Source organism: Miscanthus floridulus, chromosome 13 (assembly GCF_019320115.1).
Source record: "Miscanthus floridulus cultivar M001 chromosome 13, ASM1932011v1, whole genome shotgun sequence".
NCBI lineage: Eukaryota > Viridiplantae > Streptophyta > Magnoliopsida > Poales > Poaceae > Miscanthus > Miscanthus floridulus.
Window position 1 is genome coordinate 57,251,578 of NC_089592.1, and position 23,390 is coordinate 57,274,967.

At 49.9% G+C, this 23,390-nt stretch overlaps 1 protein-coding gene across 1 annotated transcript; it reads left to right on the forward strand.

Moving 5' to 3' along the window:
• Window positions 1-2,956: 2,956 nt before the first annotated feature.
• LOC136499858 (uncharacterized) lies at window positions 2,957-4,946 on the forward strand. The gene is made up of 5 exons (XM_066495366.1): window positions 2,957-3,494; window positions 3,633-3,759; window positions 3,880-4,061; window positions 4,184-4,560; window positions 4,653-4,946. The coding sequence occupies exons 1-5, from the start codon at window positions 2,957-2,959 to the stop codon at window positions 4,845-4,847; spliced, it is 1,419 nt and encodes a 472-aa protein (XP_066351463.1). The 3' UTR covers window positions 4,848-4,946.
• The last annotated feature ends 18,444 nt before the right edge of the window (window positions 4,947-23,390 follow it).

Sequence of the window (23,390 nt, forward strand, 5' to 3'; positions counted from 1 at the left end):
CAGTGACAGCCATGAAATTGGGCCGACCCGAGGAAAACGAGCACACCCGAGGTGCTCCGTCGTCCATCGATGTCCCCCGCCATGTCTGCATCGTTGAACACAGTGAGCTGCAGACTACTCTCACCGGTCATTAGGAAGATGATCCCATGATCCACCGTCCTCTTGACGTAGCGCAGTAGCCGCTTCACCGTAGCCCAGTGATCCTCTCTGGGATCCTCCATGAACCGACTGACGTAGCCCACGACGAACGCAATGTCCGACCTCGTGTGGACTAGGTAGCGTAGACCGCCCGATGATGCTCCGGCAGAGTGTCGCATCCACCTTCGCCACGGTGCTGGCCTTCGTCAGCTTCAGCCGCTCCTCTCTTGGAATCACACATGGCTTGCACTCAGCCATGCCGCTCCTCTCCAATAGCTTGGAGGCATACGCACTCTGATCGAGCGTGAGTTCCTCCTTCCCCTGTCACCTCATGCCGAGGCGTAGGAGAGTGCGTCGAGATGCGCGAGATCGCTCATTCGAAAATGAGCGCCATCTCATGCTTGAAGCTGTTGATGTACTCCGTGTGCGCGCCGGTGATGATTAAGTCATTCACATATAGGCCGACGATGAGCTCCTCCTTCCCCTATCGTCGCGTGTAGAGCGCGTGCTCGGTTGCGCACTTTTGAAACCCAAACTCACCCAGCGTGGCGTCAAGCTTGGCGTTCCATGCTCGAGGGGCTTGCCGCAACCTATAGAGCGCCTTGCGCGCAGTCGGAGCACCCTATGCTCCTCTCCATTGACGGTGAAACCTGGAGGTTGCCTGATGAAGACCATTTCCGCCAGTTCGCCGTTGAGGAAGGCCGATTTAATGTCCAGGTGATGGACGCACCAGTTCTTTGCTGCTGCCAAAGCTAGTAGCAAACGAACTGACTCCATGTGCGCTACTGGCGCAAAGACCTCCTCGAAGTCTATGCCCTCACACTGAACAAAGCCTCGAGCGACAAGACACACCTTGTGCTTGACAATGGCACCGAGCTCGTACCGCGTGACCTTGTACACCCACTTCAGGCTGATCGGACGGCATCTTGGAGGTGGATCGACGAGCTACCAAGTCTCATTTTCCTCGATCGCCTTCATCTCCTCCAGCATCGCCCATCGCCAGTTTCCATCATGCTCGGCAAGCGCGAATGTGGGTGCTTCCTCAGCACTGACGAGTAGTAGCTCTACGCCATTGATCAGCCTACCCGCCAGACTTGAGGGACCTGTGCCACCGACGATGTCGTCTAGCCTGCGGAACCACACCTCCTCACCTTCGTGGAAGGCATCCATGAACTCTGTGATGTCACTTGGAGGTGAGGCGAACTCGATCGGCGTCGATGGAGTTCCCTGTTCCACCGGAGTGCTTGGCATAGCACCTTGAGTGCTCGGCAATACTTCTGGACAGCTCGTCATAACTCCTGTAGGTTTGGCCACACTATAGGAGTGCCCTGCCTCAGTCTTGGAGTGGTCGACACCACTGTAAGACGTCTTGGCTCTACCATGGGAGTGCTCGGCACCCGTCTAGGAGTGGTCGCCACCACTGTAGAACCTCCCGGCACCACTCCTGACATGCTCAGCATCCCTCCAGAAGTGCTCGACACTCCTCCGAAGTGCTCGGCACCTCTTCCCTAGCGTCTCCACCACCGTGATGACCAAGTGCTCGACGACGAAGGGTTCGTGAAGCTGCCAGCTTCCCCTGTGCTTGGACTGCTCCAGTCCCAAGCTGCCTCCTCGTCGAACACGATGTCGCTCGAGACAAGCACCTTGTCTCCGCTTGGGTCATAGTGCCGGTAAACACCTTGGTACCCTCCGCATAGCCTAGAAACACCATGGGTGTGCTCCTGTCCTCCAGCTAGGTGAGGTTCGGCTTTGTCTTCCTGATGTGGCCGATGCAGCCAAATGTCTGGAGGAAGGACACGCTCGGCTTGCGCCCATACCAAGCTTTGAACGGCGTCTTGCCCGTTAGGGCCTTGGTCGGAGCGCGGTTGAGGATGAACACCACCGTGGTTACCGCCTCCCCCTAGAACCTTTGCTGGCATGCCTTTGGCCTTCATCATGGATCGGGCCATGCCGACCACCGTCTGGTTCTGTCGCTCCACCACGCCATTCTGTTGTGGCGAGTACGACGCGGTGTGGTGTTGCCCCCACACCCTGATCCACGTAGTACGCAGCGAACTCTACCGAAGTGAATTCGCCGCCGCGATCAGTCTCAGCACACGGAGCTTCTTGCCGCTCTCGGCCTCCACGTGTCTTGAACTTCTTGATCGCCACCGCTGCTTCATCCTTGTCCCGTCAGGAGTTGTAGCCACATTTAGCGACTACAATCATCCAAGAGCAGGAGAAAGTACCGCCGAACACCGTTTGTAGCAGCGTGATCGGCCAGCAGAGGTTGCTGTGAACGAGCTCAAGAGCGTCCTTCGCACAATACTGGCCGCCTTTGGGCCTCCTCTGCTTCCTGGCCAGGCAGCTATCACACAGCTCGCCTTCGTGCTTGTGTGGGGTAGCCCTCGGACCATCTTCTCTAGCCAACCAAGCGGTCGAAGCTTAGATGATGTCCGAACCAGGGCATGCCACATCCATGTTCCTCGGTGTGCCTTGCTGTCAGGCACATCGGCTGCTCTACCTTCAGGTTGAGTAGGTACAACCGGTTCAGGGACCTCTTCACCTTGGCAAGAAGTCACTACTCCCGGTCCCTGATCCTAAGGACCGTCCTTGATCAGTACCTCGCTATCGCGCTCATCCAGCTGACTAATGCTGATGATACAGAACGACTCAGCTGCAGGATGTAATATACATCCGTTAGCGCGCGGTGCTCCCCATTCTGGCATCTGAAGATAATGGTGCCGTGCCCTTGGATAGCCACCCTTGAGCCATCACCAACTTCACCGTACCGGTAACATCACTGTCGAGCTGTGAGAAGGATGCCCTGGAGCCCGTCATGTGGTTACTAGGCACCAGAGTCTACGACGCGGACGGCGACATCAGCCGCTACCTGCAGACCCCGTCGCTGGATTCTCATGTGCTCGCAGTGCCTGACGGTGAGCCCGTGGCAACGCACGTCGGGGCGCCACAGCATGTGCCGCCCGTTCAAGGGGGCGTGGCCTTACCAACGGCACTGCCGCCGCCGCTGAACATGTCTATGGCGTTCGGCAACGACGACGATGTCCAGAACCAGCATGCGATGACAGTGGACGTGCAGCCGCTGCAGGGTCAGGGTCTTGATGACGGACACAGCGTCCTTCCGGAACTACTAGGAACCTTGTCACTGTACGACCATTATTCCATGGATGACGAAGACTACAGTGTTGACGCTCTCTTCAAGAGCGCCGAGGACGCCGGCAACAATGACAGCAGCGCCGTGGCAGAGCACGCCGTGTTCCCTGTTGAGGAAGGCCTAACCTTCGTGGTGCCGTTCGTTCGCGGCCAACTGGATTGCTCCAAGTGCCGATCGGTCAGGGAGGTGCTCCATGAAAGCGGTAATAAGACCACGCTATATATCTGAAATATATTATATACATAACTTTGCGCTAATTGGGTGCGTACATGCATACATTATATACTCGCTACTAGAGTTTAGTAGTTTACACATATTTCATGTTTCTACACTTGTGCAGCGAATCACAAGCTCTATTTTGTTGTGCACGTCGGGGACCCTGCTGGAACATTCCAACACGCGATCATTGATCGCGCGTATATCAATGCCAGTGGCCAAACCATACTGAACGAGCTCATGTATGTTGAGTAAGTGACTGATTCTTAAGCAAGCATGTAGAGAATGTGTGTGCATATATCACAGCAACACACACATGGATACGGTTGATACGGCAGTGCTAATTCCTTCTGGTGAATTTCTTTCCACAGTCTCCGCGAGCGCACGCATGGGTGTGTGCGGAACTTCATCGCAAACAGTGTGGAAATGCTCAAGAATGACACCAGTGGGCAGCTAACGGACTCTTGTTCAACATCTCAGGCAAATAACGCCATGCACATACAGCTAGAGATCGATATGCTGAAGGAAATACTTTCCGCACCTTCCTCTAATAGTAAGGACGTTTATTTATTAATTTGAACACAATTAGTCTTCTAGGATTCTAGGTACACATGTTCATGAAACTCAATATCTAAAGATTCGTAGCGCACTGACACATCGTTATTGCATTCGCAGCTGAAGCAGTAGGCCTCTCTCAGTCAGGTCCTAAAGGTCCTCATCAAACAGTCACGCGGGCAGATGAAAACACCAATAATGCTGATGACACAGTGCTTATTAACGCTGCTAATTGGCCTGTGTTTTCTCCTGCAATACTTGAATCTTCAGAAGTTAGTGTTCAACATGGAATGTCGTGGTCCAGTGATGCCAGTGCTACAGGCTACGAAAGTCTGCTAGCAAAGCAGCGCCGAACAATCTCCCAGTTGACCATGAAAGACATAGCCAACTTAATGCACATGAGCAAGAAAGATGCCGCCAAGGAAATGAATATTTCAGTCACATCTCTCAAGCGGCTCTGCCGGAAGAACAACACTGACCGCTGGCCAGCTCGCAAGGTACACAATCGATCGAAACGATTGCATGTCACTCATATCTTTTTCGCAAACATGCCCGACCACGTGTTTCACTTATAACGTTGTTGCCCCAGATCAATTCACTAGACAGTCAGATCAAGAAGCTCGAGCAAGCTGCACTGAGAAATGTTGGGACGAGAGGCCTGCTGGCGATTAAGGAAAAGATGGAAATGCTGAAGTATGAGAAGGCACAGGTTTATACCTCCGTCTTGAAGGTTATCCAGGAGACCCAGAAGCATAACGACGGTGCTGGTGGCAGCAGTGGTTGATAACTAGTCGAAATTAATAATCGAAGAAAAACGGACGCTGAGTGTGAGACTGTGAGTGGTTGAATAATTAAACTTTGTCAGCGCATGCTACTATGTTTATCTCTGTCATGTTATGTCGATCGTCTGTAACAATTCGTGGTCAACACACAGTCACTAATAATCGCATCTCAGCACTTCTTTTTGGCAGCATGTTTGGTAAAACTCTGCTATCACTACCGGAAACCTCAAATTTACCGAGTGTTTTTATGTTTGCCGAGTGCATTCCCTCGGACACTCGGCAAATAAATTCTTTGCCGAGTGCTATCCTAAAAATACTCGGCAAAAAAAAAAACACTCGGCAAATAGGGGGGTTTGCCGAGTGTCAAACAAGAATACCTCGGCAAACAGGGGTTTTATCAAGTATAAAAAAAAACACTCGGCAAAAAGAAAGATTTGCGAGTGTCCAAAACCAACACTCGGCAAAGAAAAAAAATAAAGAAAAAAAACCCCACCCGCCCTGCCCCTCCCCTCCCTCACGCACACACCCACACCCCCTCCCCTCCCTCACCGGCGGGCTCCTTCCCAGCTCGCTCCCTCCCATCCTCTCCTACGTGCGGCCAGCGCCTCCCCTCCTCCCGCCGGCGGCCGGCCCCTCCCTCACCGGCGGCGCCCCTCCCCCGGATCTGCCACCCCGCCCCTCCCCTCCCTCACCGGCGGCACCCCTCCCCCGGATCCACCGCCCTGCCCCTCTCCTCCCTCACCGACGGCGCCCCTCCCCCGGATCTGCCGCCCCTCCCCTCCCTCACCGGCGGCGCCCCTCCACCGGATCCGCTGCCCCGCCCCTTCCCTCCCTCACCGGCGGCTATTTTTGGCTCAGATTTCAGAACTATTGCTATGTGTAGTCACTGCAGTGGGCTGGTGATCTTTTCTCCTACATCCCTAAATGTGGTTTCACTTCTCCACGTAGCTGCGCAATCCATTTGATTGCATCGACAAAACTGAGTGAGGAGTAAGAATCACATGGTCCTTGATTTTGAGGTTTGTGACTTGCTTCATGCCACATTTGTAACAACAAATTTTTTAGTGCATAGTATACAGATTGCTACGTTCAGAAAATTCAGATTCATGTCATACTTAAAATTTATTCACTATTTTGTTGGATGATATGCTACGCCTGATAAAATTATTCTTTTGGCAATATGGTGACCAGCTGCTACCTCTGACAAAAATGGCAGTGGAAAATCTAATCAACGGTTCCTGCCTTTCATTTTCACCTTCTAATTGATATTTCAATGCTTCATCGCATTACTGCTTCTATTGAGATATTTTGCTATTTTTCATATGGATCAATTTTTACAGGAATCTCTTTACAGGAAATTATAATAGTTCAGTTTCGGTGTCCATGGGTATGTTGTGATGTTGGACATATCTTTTTTTTTTTTTTGATACCTGGTGCTTTTTGTGCTGCTGCTCTCCTAGGCTGGGAAAATACTATAGTTCAAATCTGCAGTCCCTCTCATCGAGCGCTACCTTTGGGTTCTTTAGGTTCAAAATTCTAATGTCCTTCTTTACAGACAATACTGAGTGTACCTGCCGTCTGAAACTTGGTTATTTTTCCACATTTCAATTATTGATTTTTTGGCTTCCAAAGTGCCTGTTCTGTTTGTTTTCTCATGCAGACTTTAGGCTGAGTGCAATATGTTCTATATTTTTACCTTCTCCTTACATGTCTACATTTGAATTTTTCCTCTTGCCGATTCTGATCACCTCATATTCTATAGTTCAGTTTCGGGGCAGTTTGGCACACACCCCTCCCTCTTGCCAATTCTGATCACCTCATCTTTCAGGTAACACATCCTCATACAAAGACATAACAAATTTTAGTTGCCATGGCCACCTTCCAGCCAAATTAGATCCAGAATCTTTGTTCTTGTCGGTTTAGTACAGTCTGGATTTTACATTAATAGGTTGCAGCTACACTGAAATTATCATTGCCTTACTATGGTTTTTGACTCGTGTAATCTTTTCATGCATTGCATCAAGTAGTTTTTTGTTGAGTACTTGGTTATAATATTGGGCTACGGCAATTTCTTAGCTTTTCACATGATCGAGTTAAATAGCTAATTGGGCCTTTGCCAATTGGATGTCTAGATCACCTGTCACTCACATTCCTTCTGATAATATATAGATGGAAGTACCTGCTCCTATAAGAATGAAACTGTCCATTCCCCATGATAGAAACATCACAAACAGTATGTCAAATGTTTGTCTCAACCTTCCTTCTTTACTACCTCAGCTATATTGTGCTTCTTGTCCTTAGGGGAATAGTTGCCTGGTCATCCCTTTTATTAAATTTCCTGGTTAACTACATTATACCTTTCTTGGCAAAACTATGGATCATTTCATTGGATGAACAAAATATTATGTTGTTGGAGGACATACGATGTTAAACTGCATGAATATAACATGGAGTGCATTCTTTTTAGTGATGGCCTTCCTCAGTTTCAAGGTGAATGAAATATGCTGAGAAAAAAAAAATTTCTTTGGAAAATAGGTTTGCCGAGTGTAATTCCTAAAAACACTCGGTAAACAATAATGGTATGCTGAGAAAAAAATATTTTTTTTCTGCTATATATCTTGTATAATTCAGCATTGGACCTAGGGACATAGTGAGATGCAAGTAAAAGATGTTTTTGAAAAAACTAACTCAGCACCTAAGGTGAAGATGTACATGTTGGAACATATTTGAGTTAGTGCATTTGAAACGCTTGCGATGTTCGTGACTTTGTGTTGATTTTCAGCACTCACCAGATTGATCCGGTGCCCCCTTAGGAAGTCGCTGGACTATGAGGTGCACGGTCAGGACTTAACAGTCCCTAGGGTTAGCCACAAGATTAGTCCAGTGGTTAACCACTAACTACACCAGACGATAGGTTAGCACTATTCACAGTGGGGTGTTTTCAACGGGGTGCACCAATTGATCCAGCGTGAAGCACTGGGTCAATCTGATGGCCAAAACTTAAGTTTTGGACCTCTTCGGTGAGTGTCGGATTAGTCCGGTGTGTGGCCTCTGTGCAGCACCGAACTATGTGTTAGAGTAGCCATTAGAGGACCTAACGTCTAGTTTGGCTATGATCGAGCACAGATTAGTCCGTTGTGGTGCCCTGAGGTACCACCAGACTATGTGCTAGTTTAAATTCTAGACTAGATTAAATTTGAGCCATCGGATTCAATGGAAAATTGATACTGTGGTGCTGGTCCGGTGGGTACTAGACCAGTCCGGTGCCTACGTACACAACCCACCAGCTTCTTTTCAATGGCTAGTTTTTTTTGGGGGACTTCTATATAAACGTGTTGGCCAGCCCTTGGTGAGCTCTCTTGGCATTCTAAACATTATAACACTTGTGCAATCCTCCAAGAACACCTCCCATTCATCTCCTTGCTTGTGATTGATCCAAACAGAGATTGAGAGAGGGATGTAGTGCATTTGCTTTATTGATTTTGCATCTAGTGGCACTAATCCATCTATTGAGCCTTAGTTTCCTTATTACTCTTGGTGGTCGCTACCACTTAGCTCGGTGGTGTGGAGATCGTTGAGGGGCTGTTGGTGATTGTTGCTACATCTGATCAAGTGATTATAATGGGCTCTTTTGCTTGTTCCCATGGGAGATTGTAAACAACAACTCTAGTGGAATGCTCATGGCTACTTGGAGTGCGTCTTGTGCTTGATTCTCGACACCCAAATTATGGGTCTAGCTTAAGTGGTTAGTTAGCACTCACATCATCACTTGGAGACTCGCGACAACATGGATGTGGGTTGTCGGCAACTAACCGAACCACGGCGATAAACTTGTGTACTTCTCTTGCCCTCGGTGGTTTGCTACTACTCACATTTGTATTTACATTCATATATTGTGCTTGTGTATGGTACTTGCTTCAATAGCTCACTAGAGTAGTAGTGTTAGTTGTTTAGTTATGTAGCTAGTTTTATTTGCTTAGCTAATTTGTTCTCGTTTAGTTTTTCATCAAGAGAAAAAGATATAGTTCTTTTTTTGTATTGCTTAACCTTTCAACCTGCTGCTCATGGAATTTGTATTAATTCCCTAATCTGCAACTTGTGGCATGGAAACTCTTTCATGTATTCAGTAGGAGAACGACTGTGAAGTATGTGTTTTCCCCAAGCTGACAAATAATGCTTATTGTCTGGTACCGTTTGGAGGGTCAGAGAAATCCTACAAGTTAGCGTTATGTATTTCTTTTGACTTGACATTTGAGTTACTGGGCTCTAAGTAGATAAAATCACAACGTGAAAAATAGTTTGTAGCAACGGAGTTTTTTTTTAGGGACGGCTGACATTGGAGCAGCCCCTACAGTGACGTGCTCGGGCTCCAGCACAGTAGCCGCCCCTACAAATGGCACAATAGGGGCGGCTGCGTCGATTTGTAGGGGCGGGTATTACCAGCCGCCTCAAATTCGCTTACTTGGACAGGAGTGGGCCACGTCACCCGAAATCCCCCTCCACAAAAATATCAGCCCGCTCCCTTCCTCATAACAAAAAAAACAGAACTCGCCCCATCATATCTCTCTCGGTCTGCCGAGGCGACGGCGCCCCAAAGGGCGGCACACCCACCACCCCTCGCCCTCCGTTCCCCTCGCCGGTGAGTCCACACCGGCGGCCTCCTCCCCCATCCGTTCCCCTCGCGGGTGAGTCTCGACAGTCTCTTCTCTTCCCGTCCCTCTCTCTCCCAATCTCTCCCGACGCAGCACGGTGGCGGCGCGGATGGGCCTCCATGGTGGCCTGCCCTCGGCGCGGCGGCGGCCGTCCTTCTCCTCCTCCACGCCCCCCTTGCACCAGGCGCGGGTGCCACCCGCCGCTGCCTCATTCCACCGATTCGCATGTGTTCCAATGCTTCACTAAACCCTAGCTGCCTCTGCTCGACGAAACCAGCTACATCACGAGCCACGGACCACACAGCACGGCCGACCCTGGCTGCAGGTGGCCTCTTCCTCGCCGGCAGCGCTCGCAGCTCAGCTCGGCTGCTGGATGTGGTAGTGCCTCATCCCGTTCTCCTGCGTCTCATTCTCCTCCCCTAGATCATCTATCTTTCCATTTTCCCTCTTTGTGCAGGTAATTGGGTGCCGCTGGCAAGGGTGGCTGCTCGCTACAATATCTTTACAGAAATGAAGGGCACTCAAGTTACATGGCGACGGTAATGTTCAGAGCATGGCTATGTGCAGCACCTCTATAATTTTTTGCTTCAAAAATTTTATGTCGTCTTACCATATCTTAACTTTGTAGCTCATATTCCTCACATCCCTCGTGCAGGGCACCGATTGGCAAGCGGAGTTGCACCCTATGAATCAAGCAGTCCCATGAATGCACCCCTTTTGAACCCAGGTCTCCTTCGTGATGCCCTCTAGGTACTTCCCCTCTCCATTTTCCTTTCTTGTATTTTGAATGTTACCAAAAAACTAGGATTGGAGAGTAGTGGACTTTTCTATTGTTATGGCAAAATTTGTGCAAGAAAAGATTACTAATCGCACGGATTGATGGCTCCCATTCTAAAGTTCGATCCAATTAGCTTTTGAAACCAATTTGTTTAGCCAAATTTGGGGGCCACATGACTATTTATATGGCCATGAATTTTTCCGAGCAATATTCAGAGTTAAAGTGCCTCGCTACACAGTGTTTCAGAGAGGCTAATTATTCCGGTCCTTTGGCTTTAGCTTCTCATATGCCATCTATAATTCTATACTCATATATACAGTTATATATATGCAGCTATATTCATATCTACAATGTCATTATGGCCTAGCAGTTCTCTTTTGCATGTGTTGTTTTGTTTTCATTAGTTGCTATGCTTTTGTTCATTTGTTGCTGAGCACAGGTCCATTGTCAATGATGTCTTTAGTTCACATAATTCCCTGGTTGTTATGTTACTGAGCACACCCCATTGCCAATGATGTATTTACTCAGCATATATTCATGGTTGGGTGGCTGCAATAGGTGCCTCTGTTTCAGTTTGCTACATATCTATCTTCTTTGTTTTTTTCCTTATATGTTTCGGTCCTATTCTTCTGGTCCATCAAATAATACATTTGGGCTTAGGCTACATTGCGCCTGTTGGTCAGTACAATTTCGAGGTTAGTATATAATGTGCCTTTTCTGCTACATCTTCCTTTGTTTTTGCTTAAATTTGATTGGTCCATTTTATTGCTATTGCTGTTTGTTATAAATGCAGGATAAAGTATTGGAATTGGAATTTCGAAGCATAAAAAACCAATTTACTATACTCCAGGTGAGGTGTTATCTCGTGCCTATCCAGTTTCCTTTCTCTGTGCTTTTTTATTTGCCCAAACATGTGACCATGTATGGCGAGCCTACGCAGTCTTAGATTCATTCATAGTATTTGAAACGGAGCCAAATCATGTGAATTATTAGGTTGTTGTGTGTTTCCACAAAACTGCATCTGCAGCCTTCCAAGCTGTGTGACTGCGTACCTTCCTACCTTCATATGTTTAGTTGATTAAATATTTGTTGATTTCTTGTTGTCCTATTGACATGACATATTTACATAGTATAAATGTGCTTGCCGTATTAAATTCACACAGCAACCACTGGATTTGTATAGGCGTTGATATCGGTTCTCAAGACGTATACATATCGACAATCCTCATTAGCTTATATGTTTGTATACATACTTGTAACGTTCACTTTTGGATACTAACAAGTTGCATTGCTAAAATAATTCGAATAGGGCACTCAGGTTCTATGTAAATTGGACTTGTAATGGTAGTTTATATAATGCTCTTGTGCTTGTGGTCAGATTTGAATTATATATGTTCCGGTGAGATTTGAATTATATATGCATATATATATATATATATATATTAATTTGAATTGTAAATTTGAATTTTTTTTGGCGAAAAAATATACTGTAGGGGCGGTTCTAAACTGAACCGCTCCTACAAACAGGTATTATAGGGGCAGCTGGTACTACGGCCGCCCCTACAAATCGATTTATAGGGGTGGCTGGTAACACCAGCCGCCTCTACAAAATCGATTTCTAAGGGTGGTCTAGAAACCTGCCCCTACAAATACATGATTTGTAGAGACAGTACTGATAGGGGTGGCTGGCCAAGCCGCCTCTACAAAGCCTCATCAGCCGCCCCTACAAATCATTCCTGTAGTAGTGAATGCTAAATGGTAATGCTACGGGTCCTAACTGTCCGATGCGAGCACAAATCGTCGGATGCTCCCGCAGGCCCACCGCCCACGCCCACGCGTCCCCCCAAATAAAAACTTGCCCTGCCACCGCATGCATCTATCCTCTTCCTACCCACGCCACTCATCCTTTTCACCCCCTCTCTCTTTATCCGTGGTGGCCCTCTCTCTCCACAGCGGCGCTCGCAAATGCCTCATCGGTGGTGGTGCTTACCCCTCCCAACTCCCTCCCCGCGCTGCCTCATCGCCATCTATGGCGGCGCTCGCAGCTGCCTCCCGCACGCTACGCGACCTCGTCGTCACCTGCGGCCGTCCCTCCTCAGAGTGAGCTCGCCGGTGTTAGAGACACGGTCCTCCCTGCTCAGCGCCGCCCTTGCCCCTGCTTAGTCACCTCCTCACTTGCACGCCATCCTATCGCCACTCTTCCTCTACTGCTTCGCCGCTGCCGTCAACCAGGCCCCCCATATATGTTTGATTTTGCATGTTGCAATGGTTAATTTTGAGATGTTAAGGTGGGAATTGGTGTTAGCATGGGGGGTATCCTTCTTCCTCGACAACTGACTTCGTGAAGGCATTGCTTTCATGTTGCAGCTTAATGAGGGTTGTAGTAGACTTTGTTCTCATGTTGCAACAAATAATAGTTCTTGCATTAGAATTTTGTTGTTGTTGCATGAGTTGGATGTTTCCATAGTCGAATTCCAACGTCTCCCTCTTACAGGAAAAAAGGGATTCCGATCAAATGTTACATGAACCATCTCCGTTTGTTCCAACAGGAATTCGTTTTTCTTATAATCTCATGGGATCAGATGATGTCATTCTTATCATATATTTCTCGTTGATGCAAACAATAAATTTTGATGTTGCATCTCGCATTGCTCCGTGTTGCAAAGTCACTTTTTGGTGGAATCACTTGTGACATGAGGATCCTCCAAGCCACTACGGAGCCAACCGTTGAGCGCACAGGCCCCACTGTCATTGAACCATCCGCCGTCCGCTGGATCCTTTGCCACGCTCTCTGACGGTTGCGCATCTTGAGCACGGGCACGAGTGGCTAGACGAGTCCCTTTGCCTCCGCGCCACAGGCAACGTCTGCTACCAATGGCCAATCTCAGCGGCTAAGGCACAGGATAATGTTGCGTTTGCGAAACGATAGCAGGGGAGAGGATAAGACTATGCTGAATCCATAGGAAGGGAAGCGGCATGAAGATAAGCATGGTGCGGGATTTTTTATTCGCATATTAATGTTTCAGTAGGAATTTGCACTATCCTACGCTAAGCATCCAGATCGGACGTCCGGGCGCCGAATGCTAAATCTAACACAGTGTGTTGTATTGTAATGCTAGATCTGACGATAAGGCAACCGAGAAGGGCGCGGGGTGCTCGCGGGCTTTGGTCGCCTGGTTTGCGACGGAGGCCCGCCCATCGTAGTGCGCACACGAAGCCCGGGGTGGACGGAATCCTTTCTCGCGGACAGTCGTTGCTTTTGTGCTCCTTTGTTTGCATGTTGACTCCGAACCGAACCTGATGACTCCGAATCCAGCTGCCACTCTTGTGCTACTTTGTTTGCATTCATGTTGACTACGAACTGAGCCTGAGCCTGACTCCGAATGGCCGTTTGGTAGTGCTTTGTGAGCCGCTTCACAAGCAGCATCACGTGAGCAGCAGCAAACTTTCCTCAGCCACTCAGCTTCGTTGGAGAAGTCCCCGAAAACACGCTCTGACAGAGGAATGAACGCAGGTAAAGCTGAAAAAACCCATCTTCACCCGGCTTGCTAGGACACTCACTACCCCAGCTGCGTTTTCTCCCGTCGGTCCAGCCCTTTCCCCTCGGTTCCGCGTCCTCCGTCAGCAGCACTGAAGCATCCCTGGCGTGGCAGCCAAACCATCTGGAGAGGTGTCTCCCGTCGGTGGGGCACCATCACGGAGATGCTCTGGCGCTTTTTGCAGGCAGCAACTGGACTCGCGCACGCTTCCTGGTGCCTTTTGCGCGCAGAAATTGGGTGGGCACACTGCTGCGAACTCATCTGGCCCACCAAACAGAGAGAGGCGCATGCAGCAAAATTATTTCGCCCCACGCCCGGTGTCCGTGACCCTCAGCTTCACTCCCGCAACGGTGCGACCTTATCTTCTATTCTTCCCCCAAATCCTCTCTCTCCTCACGCAACCACTAGGCGCTGCCGCCAGTCTCCAGCGCCGCCGCCCAGCCACCTGCGCTGTGCGCGGCCGCCCGGCGACCTGCGCCATGTGCCGCCTAAGCCTCCAGCTGACCGCCGCCGCCCTAGCGACCTGCACCGCACGACATTGCTGCCCGGTGGCTAGCAACCCCGCCGCACCTGAGCAACCAGCAGTGCCGCCGCTGCTCCCATCCACCACGCTGTCCGCCTCAGCCAGTAGCATGACCACACGCCGTGGGCCTCAGGCAGCAGCTCCCTCCGACGCCACAAGGTGCTGTGTCGATTTCGATTTCAATTTCTTCCTCCTTCGATTTTCCCTATTTAGATAAAAAATCAATTTTACATCTTGTAATTAAGTTGCTTCCGCCCTTGTTGATTGAGCTCTCATCTGACTTGATTTTGCCTCCGGCCATTTTGTCTGCTCGCTTCAGGGCTTATTTGTTCTTGCAGCAGTGGACGTCTAGCGGGAGCAACCTGGACTACCAACTCAGATCTGGCACCTCCATCTGGAAGAACTCTCCTATCATTGTCGAACAATAAGGTCAAACCACGCCTTGTCTCTCCTTCCTGGTTTCCTTTCTCCCTACACGAATTATTATCTAGCATATATCTTCTTCATTTGTGATAGCCTTGCTGTGGTGAATTAGCTGCTATTTGGTTGCTAGCTGTTGTGATCTGCTATATTTTGCGCAAATTTAGATATAACAAAAATTCCAGTGACTAATTTTGCTTTTGCTGCTCTATTTTTGCATTGTGATTCACTAGTTATGGTGTAGTAGCTGGATAGAAATTTGTTATTATGTCTTTTAGTGTTCTATTACTAGCTGTATATCAATTTTTATTTTGTTTGACTGAAGTAATTTGTGTTATGTCTGAATTGGTAACAAATTCCTCACTGTGATCTGGTTGCCTGTTGCTGCTTTATTTGGTTCTGTCTGTGAGCTGGCCTCGAAGTCTTGGATAACTACTGTGACTCTGCTAGCTACTAGTTAGCTCCTATTTTCTGACTCAAGTCGGCAGATAAGATATGACAGATCGTGGGTGGATGTATAGTGGTTGGAAGCGTGGTAGGCTTATCAAATGAATGGGTTGACAAAACAACAGTTTTTGGATCATGTCTTCTCAATCCCTGAATTAGTTGAGTCTGATACAATTAGATGCCCTTGTTCCATATGTCGGAATTTTTTCAGGCATAAAAGGCCTATGATAGAGTTGCATTTGTGTCACAATGGGTTCAAGGAAAATTACCAAACTTGGACAGAACATGGTGAGAGGCAGGGAAATCAGAACCTTTAGATTGGTTATGAGGTAGAACATGAGGGATTTGGTGAGACAGATCGGATGGATGCTATGTTAGTTGACTTAGCTGGTGAACATCTAGGGAGGGGCTATAGATGGATCCTCTCATACTTCAGCCAACCTGGACAACTAGGATGGCCTCATTTGTGTGATGGCATGAAATATTTTGTGGGCCGTAGTCTTATCTTCATCGGACTACAGGTTATGGCTACTACTAGCAAGTTGGAAGGGCATGTGATGTGCAAAGAAGTATTTTGGTCGTCACGCAACAAAAGTGGCTTCTACATTTGTGCTATTCAAGGCATGTGTTCTAGACTGCTAGTTGTGAAGTAGCAGCTACATATTGTCTATGCACCGCATGCATGCTTGTGTAGAAACAGCTACATATTGCCATCAAAGCTGCATTCTGGTACCAGTAGATTGCTAGCTACCAGCAGATGGCCTCCTGAAGGGTCAAGGCATGTCATCTTGAAGCAATAGGTGCCAGATTGCGTATTGAAGGCATGTGTGTTTGTGCAGCAGCAAGTTGTGTTGGGAGCTAGATATTGCCTTCATAGGTGCCTGTTAGGAAACTGCCATTTGAACTGTTAGGTACCTAACTAGGAACCGTACTTGAAATTGTGCTAGCTGTTAGGTACCTAACTAGAAGGCTAACTAGCAGGCAGTAACTATAATTTAGCTTTGGATTGAGTTGTATTTGTTATGAACAACTTGAATGATGTTTTAAGACCATCTGTAATATTTATATTACTTGAGTATGGATGAATGGTTGAATGACTTGCTATATAATATTGTTGCATTGAGTGGTTAAATGAGCTGCTGTTAACAGTAATTTTAATGGCTCAAATTTTTGAATGTGCAAATTGGCAGGCAGATCATTTCCTACCAGAGTTACCTTGACACTAGGTAACTGACGGGGAAGACATTTTTTTTCCCTGATGGGTTACTGTCCGACAGGGAAAGTTTGAATATATCCTGACGGTAAAGTAACCGACACGGAAAGTTGGAAGCATCCCTTACGGTTTTGTACTCGACAGGAAATAGTTCCTGACGGGTGTCCAGAAACTGTCAGGCTAGGTCTTTCCTGACGGTTTAAGCCATCAGGGAATAGTTATTGACGGTTTTCCATCAGGGAAGGTCCACTTTCCCTGTCAGTCTATCCCTGATGGCTCAACCCTGATGGGTACCGTCACGGATAGTCTTCCCTAACGGTTTCCGCCATTTTCCCTGACGGTTGTGGCGGTCACGGAAAAAATGGCTCAGGTAGTGACTGGTGGGCCCCTGAGCATGGTAATAGGCGCATTTTTCCTCTTAGGCCAGCGTGGGGAGGACGACGCCACCGGCAGCGTGCGGACTATGGATGCGTGGAGGTCGTATGGATGATTGCTGGGACACACGGAAGGGCGTGCGCGGGGCATGCTGCCGCCGGAGCGCGGTAGGTCGCCGCGCCGGTGCTAGGGTCACTGGGCTGCACGGACAGGCGCAGCCGGTGTGGGGAGAGATGGCGGCACGGCCGCGCGACGAGCAACCCAGTTAGTGCTGGTAGCCAGTTGTGCTGTGCTCATTAGACGTGTAAAGCATAGCTAGCTAGGCTACAACTCGATTTCATGGCTCGTTGTTAGTTGTGACCACAAGCATATAAAGAAACGTTCTAAACATGAGATAACGTCAATTACCTTTTGACAGTCTGTTTTTACGTGAAAGCTTGGCTGTAAAGTTGGCTCAATTAGAGCTGAGTTTTTCTTTTTGCCCAACAGACTTTGGTCGATGTTAGTTGAATTTAGCAGGTTATATGAGTGATGACGACATAATTACAATAACGCGTCTATATTAATATAGACATGTTGCATATATTGATGTAACAGAGAAAGATTAGGAAATTCTTAGCTAATAAGATTGAAACCCATGAACTCTTACCAAACTCATCTTACAATGCAAGATTACACAGAATTTTGACTAGAGCTGGCGCTTTATTAGCATGCGACAAGGAGATGTTGTTGTTTCAAGCTAAGCCTAAGGGAATGACTCGACCTCGGCACAAATGAAGAAGATGCGCCTGTAGCCGACAGCTGCTTCTTCCTCCGCCACCGGCGCCTTCCTTGCCTTGCTCCTGGTCCTCCTGCTCTCAGCCTCCATGGCCATGGCGAGCCTATACCTATACTCCAGAAAATACTCATTCCTGCACTCTTCGGTGCAGAACCCCATGCTCCTGCACCAAATGAAAAGAAGATTGAAACCTGTCATGCCTAGCATATATTATGTCCTTGGACATGAGAAAGAACACGCGGCAAGCTCAAATCGAGGCTTACATGTACATGTAGATGATGCGGTCATCCATACGGCGGTCGCAGAGATTGCATAAGAGAGAATAATTGTCGACGCAGAAAAGGGAGCTGGTCACCATGCACGTGTGCTCGATTGCACTATGTGATGGGGAGGGAGAAGAGAAGTGATCAGCTGGAGGGTACACGGTGGAGCGACGAGGGGAGGTATATATATATATGGTTGGAGAGAGACTACAGTGAAGAGGTTTCCTTGCTCTGAATTTATGTCCTATTTATGAGGCTACACAGGTTACCACATACTAGTGCAGTGGCCACATGAAAACATCTTGGTCTAAGTCCTATTATATTTCATATACGTTCAAGAATTTCAAGTTCAAAATTGAATTCTTTTGTTGATGAACATACGTGGACAACATGTATCATATGGTATATAGCAATACTTTATATGTTATAAATGTTGTAAGGGTATATACAAAGCGTTGTGGAAACTGTCTACATAGCGCCACATCTGCAAAAAAGAACCCTCGTGAACAGGAATCAATGAAGGAAGAGAGGGCATTAGCGTCTCGTGAGGCAACAACAACGGTGTTGGCCCACAGGATCACCGGCTCAGGTGAGTGAACTGCTCACCAGTCTTGCCGAGCATCCGCTAGTGTTGCCGAGCACCCACTAGCCGTGCCGACCACAAACAAGCGTTGTCCGTCCCCACACACTATGGCTGGAGCTAGAAGAAGAAGGGAGAACAGAGCAAGCACACACAATACAAGACACCAGCATTGGCCGAAGCCCTGTCTGCGAGATGGCAAATCTGAATTCTCTTTACTGAGTTGCCGTGTATGTCTATTTATTCGACTCTATCTATCTAGTCCTAGTACAGCGTACATGCTGTAACAGTAACTAGATAACACTAACAGGGCTGACTCTACGCTGGCCACTGCATGTTCCTACAGTGTTGCTGGTGAGCCGTACGATGCCTACACCTGCAGCGGCTATAGTATCACAACAGAGGGTCTTTTGGCGCCGCCTTTCCTTGCTGTGTTCACACAAGGTAGCAGTAGATTAGCTAACAATCTTCCCCTAATCCTACTGCTAACCCTTGTACCCCTCCATGCCGATCATCTCATTCAGCTCCGTGAGTCGAAGACGTCCGAGCGGCTTGGTTAGGACGTCCGCGAGTTGCCGACCAGTTTCGACGAACTCGATGATAATCTGCCCTCCATCGACACAGTCCCTGAGGAAGTGGAACGCCACGTTGATGTGTTTACTCTGGTCATGCAGAACTAGATTCTTCACGAGGGCGATGGCGGGCTGGTTGTCCACCATCAGTGCTGGTGGGTGAGCTTCCACGCCAGTCAGCTCGCCCAGCAGCCGGCGTAGCCACACAACTTGACAAGTCATTGTGACCGCCGCTACATACTCTGCCTCGCACGTAGATAGTGCCACCACCTTCTGTTTCAGTGACAGCCATGAAATTGGGGCCGACCCGAGGAAAACGAGCACACCCGAGGTGCTCCGTCGTCCATCGATGTCCCCCGCCATGTCTGCATCGTTGAACACAGTGAGCTGCAGACTACTCTCACCGGTCATTAGGAAGATGATCCCATGATCCACCGTCCTCTTGACGTAGCGCAGTAGCCGCTTCACCGTAGCCCAGTGATCCTCTCTGGGATCCTCCATGAACCGACTGACGTAGCCCACGACGAACGCAATGTCCGACCTCGTGTGGACTAGGTAGCGTAGACCGCCGATGATGCTCCGGCTAGAGTGTCGCATCCACCTTCGCCACGGTGCTGGCCTTCGTCAGCTTCAGCCGCTCCTCTCTTGGAATCACACATGGCTTGCACTCAGCCATGCCGCTCCTCTCCAATAGCTTGGAGGCATACGCACTCTGATCGAGCGTGAGTTCCTCCTTCCCCTGTCTCACCTCAATGCCGAGGCAGTAGGAGAGTGCGTCGAGATCGCTCATTCGAAAATGAGCGCCATCTCATGCTTGAAGCTGTTGATGTACTCCGTGTGCGCGCCGGTGATGATTAAGTCATTCACATATAGGCCGACGATGAGCTCCTCCTTCCCCTATCGTCGCGTGTAGAGCGCGTGCTCGGTTGCGCACTTTTGAAACCCAAACTCACCCAGCGTGGCGTCAAGCTTGGCGTTCCATGCTCGAGGGGCTTGCCGCAACCTATAGAGCGCCTTGCGCAGTCGGAGCACCCTATGCTCCTCTCCATTGACGGTGAAACCTGGAGGTTGCCTGATGAAGACCATTTCCGCCAGTTCGCCGTTGAGGAAGGCCGATTTAATGTCCAGGTGATGGACGCACCAGTTCTTTGCTGCTGCCAAAGCTAGTAGCAAACGAACTGACTCCATGTGCGCTACTGGCGCAAAGACCTCCTCGAAGTCTATGCCCTCACACTGAACAAAGCCTCGAGCGACAAGACACACCTTGTGCTTGACAATGGCACCGAGCTCGTACCGCGTGACCTTGTACACCCACTTCAGGCTGATCGGACGGCATCTTGGAGGTGGATCGACGAGCTACCAAGTCTCATTTTCCTCGATCGCCTTCATCTCCTCCAGCATCGCCCATCGCCAGTTTCCATCATGCTCGGCAAGCGCGAATGTGGGTGCTTCCTCAGCACTGACGAGTAGTAGCTCTACGCCATTGATCAGCCTACCCGCCAGACTTGAGGGACCTGTGCCACCGACGATGTCGTCTAGCCTGCGGAACCACACCTCCTCACCTTCGTGGAAGGCATCCATGAACTCTGTGATGTCACTTGGAGGTGAGGCGAACTCGATCGGCGTCGATGGAGTTCCCTGTTCCACCGGAGTGCTTGGCATAGCACCTTGAGTGCTCGGCAATACTTCTGGACAGCTCGTCATAACTCCTGTAGTGTTTGGCCACACTATAGGAGTGCCCTGCCTCAGTCTTGGAGTGGTCGACACCACTGTAAGACGTCTTGGCTCTACCATGGGAGTGCTCGGCACCCGTCTAGGAGTGGTCGCCACCACTGTAGAACCTCCCGGCACCACTCCTGACATGCTCAGCATCCCTCCAGAAGTGCTCGACACTCCTCCCGAAGTGCTCGGCACCTCTTCCCTAGCGTCTCCACCACCGTGGATGACCAAGTGCTCGACGACGAAGGTGTTCGTGAAGCTGCCAGCTTCCCCTGTGCTTGGACTGCTCCAGTCCCAAGCTGCCTCCTCGTCGAACACGATGTCGCTCGAGACAAGCACCTTGTCTCCGCTTGGGTCATAGTGCCGGTACACCTTGGTACCCTCCGCATAGCCTAGAAACACCATGGGTGTGCTCCTGTCCTCCAGCTAGGTGAGGTTCGGCTTTGTCTTCCTGATGTGGCCGATGCAGCCAAATGTCTGGAGGAAGGACACGCTCGGCTTGCGCCCATACCAAGCTTTGAACGGCGTCTTGCCCGTTAGGGCCTTGGTCGGAGCGCGGTTGAGGATGAACACCACCGTGGTTACCGCCTCCCCCTAGAACCTTGCTGGCATGCCTTTGGCCTTCATCATGGATCGGGCCATGCCGACCACCGTCTGGTTCTGTCGCTCCACCACGCCATTCTGTTGTGGCGAGTACGACGCGGTGTGGTGTTGCCCCACACCCTGATCCACGTAGTACGCAGCGAACTCTACCGAAGTGAATTCGCCGCCGCGATCAGTCCTCAGCACACGGAGCTTCTTGCCGCTCTCGGCCTCTGCACGTGTCTTGAACTTCTTGATCGCCACCGCTGCTTCATCCTTGTCCCGTCAGGAGTTGTAGCCACATTTAGCGACTACAATCATCCAAGAGCAGGAGAAAGTACCGCCGAACACCGTTTGTAGCAGGCGTGATCGGCCAGCAGAGGTTGCTGTGAACGAGCTCAAGAGCGTCCTTCGCACAATACTTGGCCGCCTTTGGGCCTCCTCTGCTTCCTGGCCAGGCAGCTATCACACAGCTCGCCTTCGTGCTTGATGTGGGGTAGCCCTCGGACCATCTTCTCTAGCCAACCAAGCGTGTCGAAGCTGAGATGTCCGAACCGGGCATGCCACATCCATGGTTCCTCGGTGTGCCTTGCTGTCAGGCACATCGGCTGCTCTACCTTCAGGTTGAGTAGGTACAACCGGTTCAGGGACCTCTTCACCTTGGCAAGAAGTCACTACTCCCGGTCCCTGATCCTAAGGACTCCGTCCTTGATCAGTACCTCGCTATCGCGCTCATCCAGCTGACTAATGCTGATGATACTGGAACGCAGCTGCAGGATGTAATATACATCCGTTAGCGCGCGGTGCTCCCCATTCTGGCATCTGAAGATAATGGTGCCGTGCCCTTGGATAGCCACCCTTGAGCCATCACCAAACTTCACCGTACCGGTAACATCACTGTCGAGCTTGGAGAAGGATGCCCTGGAGCCCGTCATGTGGTTACAGGCACCAGAGTCTAGATACCACCGCTGCTCCTGGTCAGCGCCCACACGTCCGAGGTGAACTTGGGCGCATGGTTCGTCGAGGTTGATGGTCTTTAGGGCCTTCCCAGGTCCTTCCACCATCATCACCTCTTCCCTCTCCTCGGCCTCGACATCGTGCAGTGCACAGAACGTCGCCATTAGGATAGTGGCCTCATCCTCATCATCAGCTTGTGCCGGATGAGCCTGAGCCTTCTTCTCCTGCTTGCAATTTGGGCACTCCTATGCCCAATGGCCCATCTTCCCGCAACACCAGCAGGCAATGGGGTCGACCTGCTTCTTCTCCGAAGAAGCCTTACCATGACGCTTGCCATCGCCACCATGGCTAGAGGAGGCTGCCTTCCCGGAGTTCCTTTGAGTAGCCCACTCCTTTTCCATCAGCAGGAGTTTCCCGCTATCCTTTGTTGCTGTCGCCTGCTCTAGGCGCTCATCCACCGCCCGTAGATGGCCTGTCACATCCTCAATGGTGAGGGTGGACAAGTCCAACATCATCTCTTTGGAGAGAGCGATCTGGATGTACTTTGTCAGCACAGAGTGGAGGTACTTGGAGACCGCCTCCTCTTCGTCGATGGTGACACCGTGGCTCTTCAGCTTGCTAATGAGCGTCTACAGGCAGAGGGAGAAGTCCTCCACCATTTCACCATCCTTGAACTTGAGGTTAGCGTACTCCTGCTTTAGAAGCTAGGTCATCGCCTACTTTGCATGGTCAGAACCGACGTGCATCGCCGCAATAGCCTCCCACGCCTTCTTAGCCGAGCTTTTCGTCCCCAATGGCTCCCTGTACTCTGCTGGTACAGCAGCGAGGATAGCCTCCAGCGCTGACATCTCATCTTCTTCATTGTCGGTGCCCTTGTCAACAGCATTTCAGAGCCGTTGGGCTCTAAGCTTTACCTTCATGGTCACCGACCACTCTCCATAGTTGATGCGAGTCAGTGTCGGCCAACTGGTGCCGCTGACCTCCCGCACCGTGCGAACAACGACCTCCTATCATGGCTGGGCAGCCACAGCAGTGCCACTGCTGTCGACCATCTCCGAACCACCCGTCATCGCCAATGGTTAGTCTGGCGACGGCGCTTGTACGGCTCTGATACCACTTGTTGGCCCACAGGATCACCGGCTCTGGT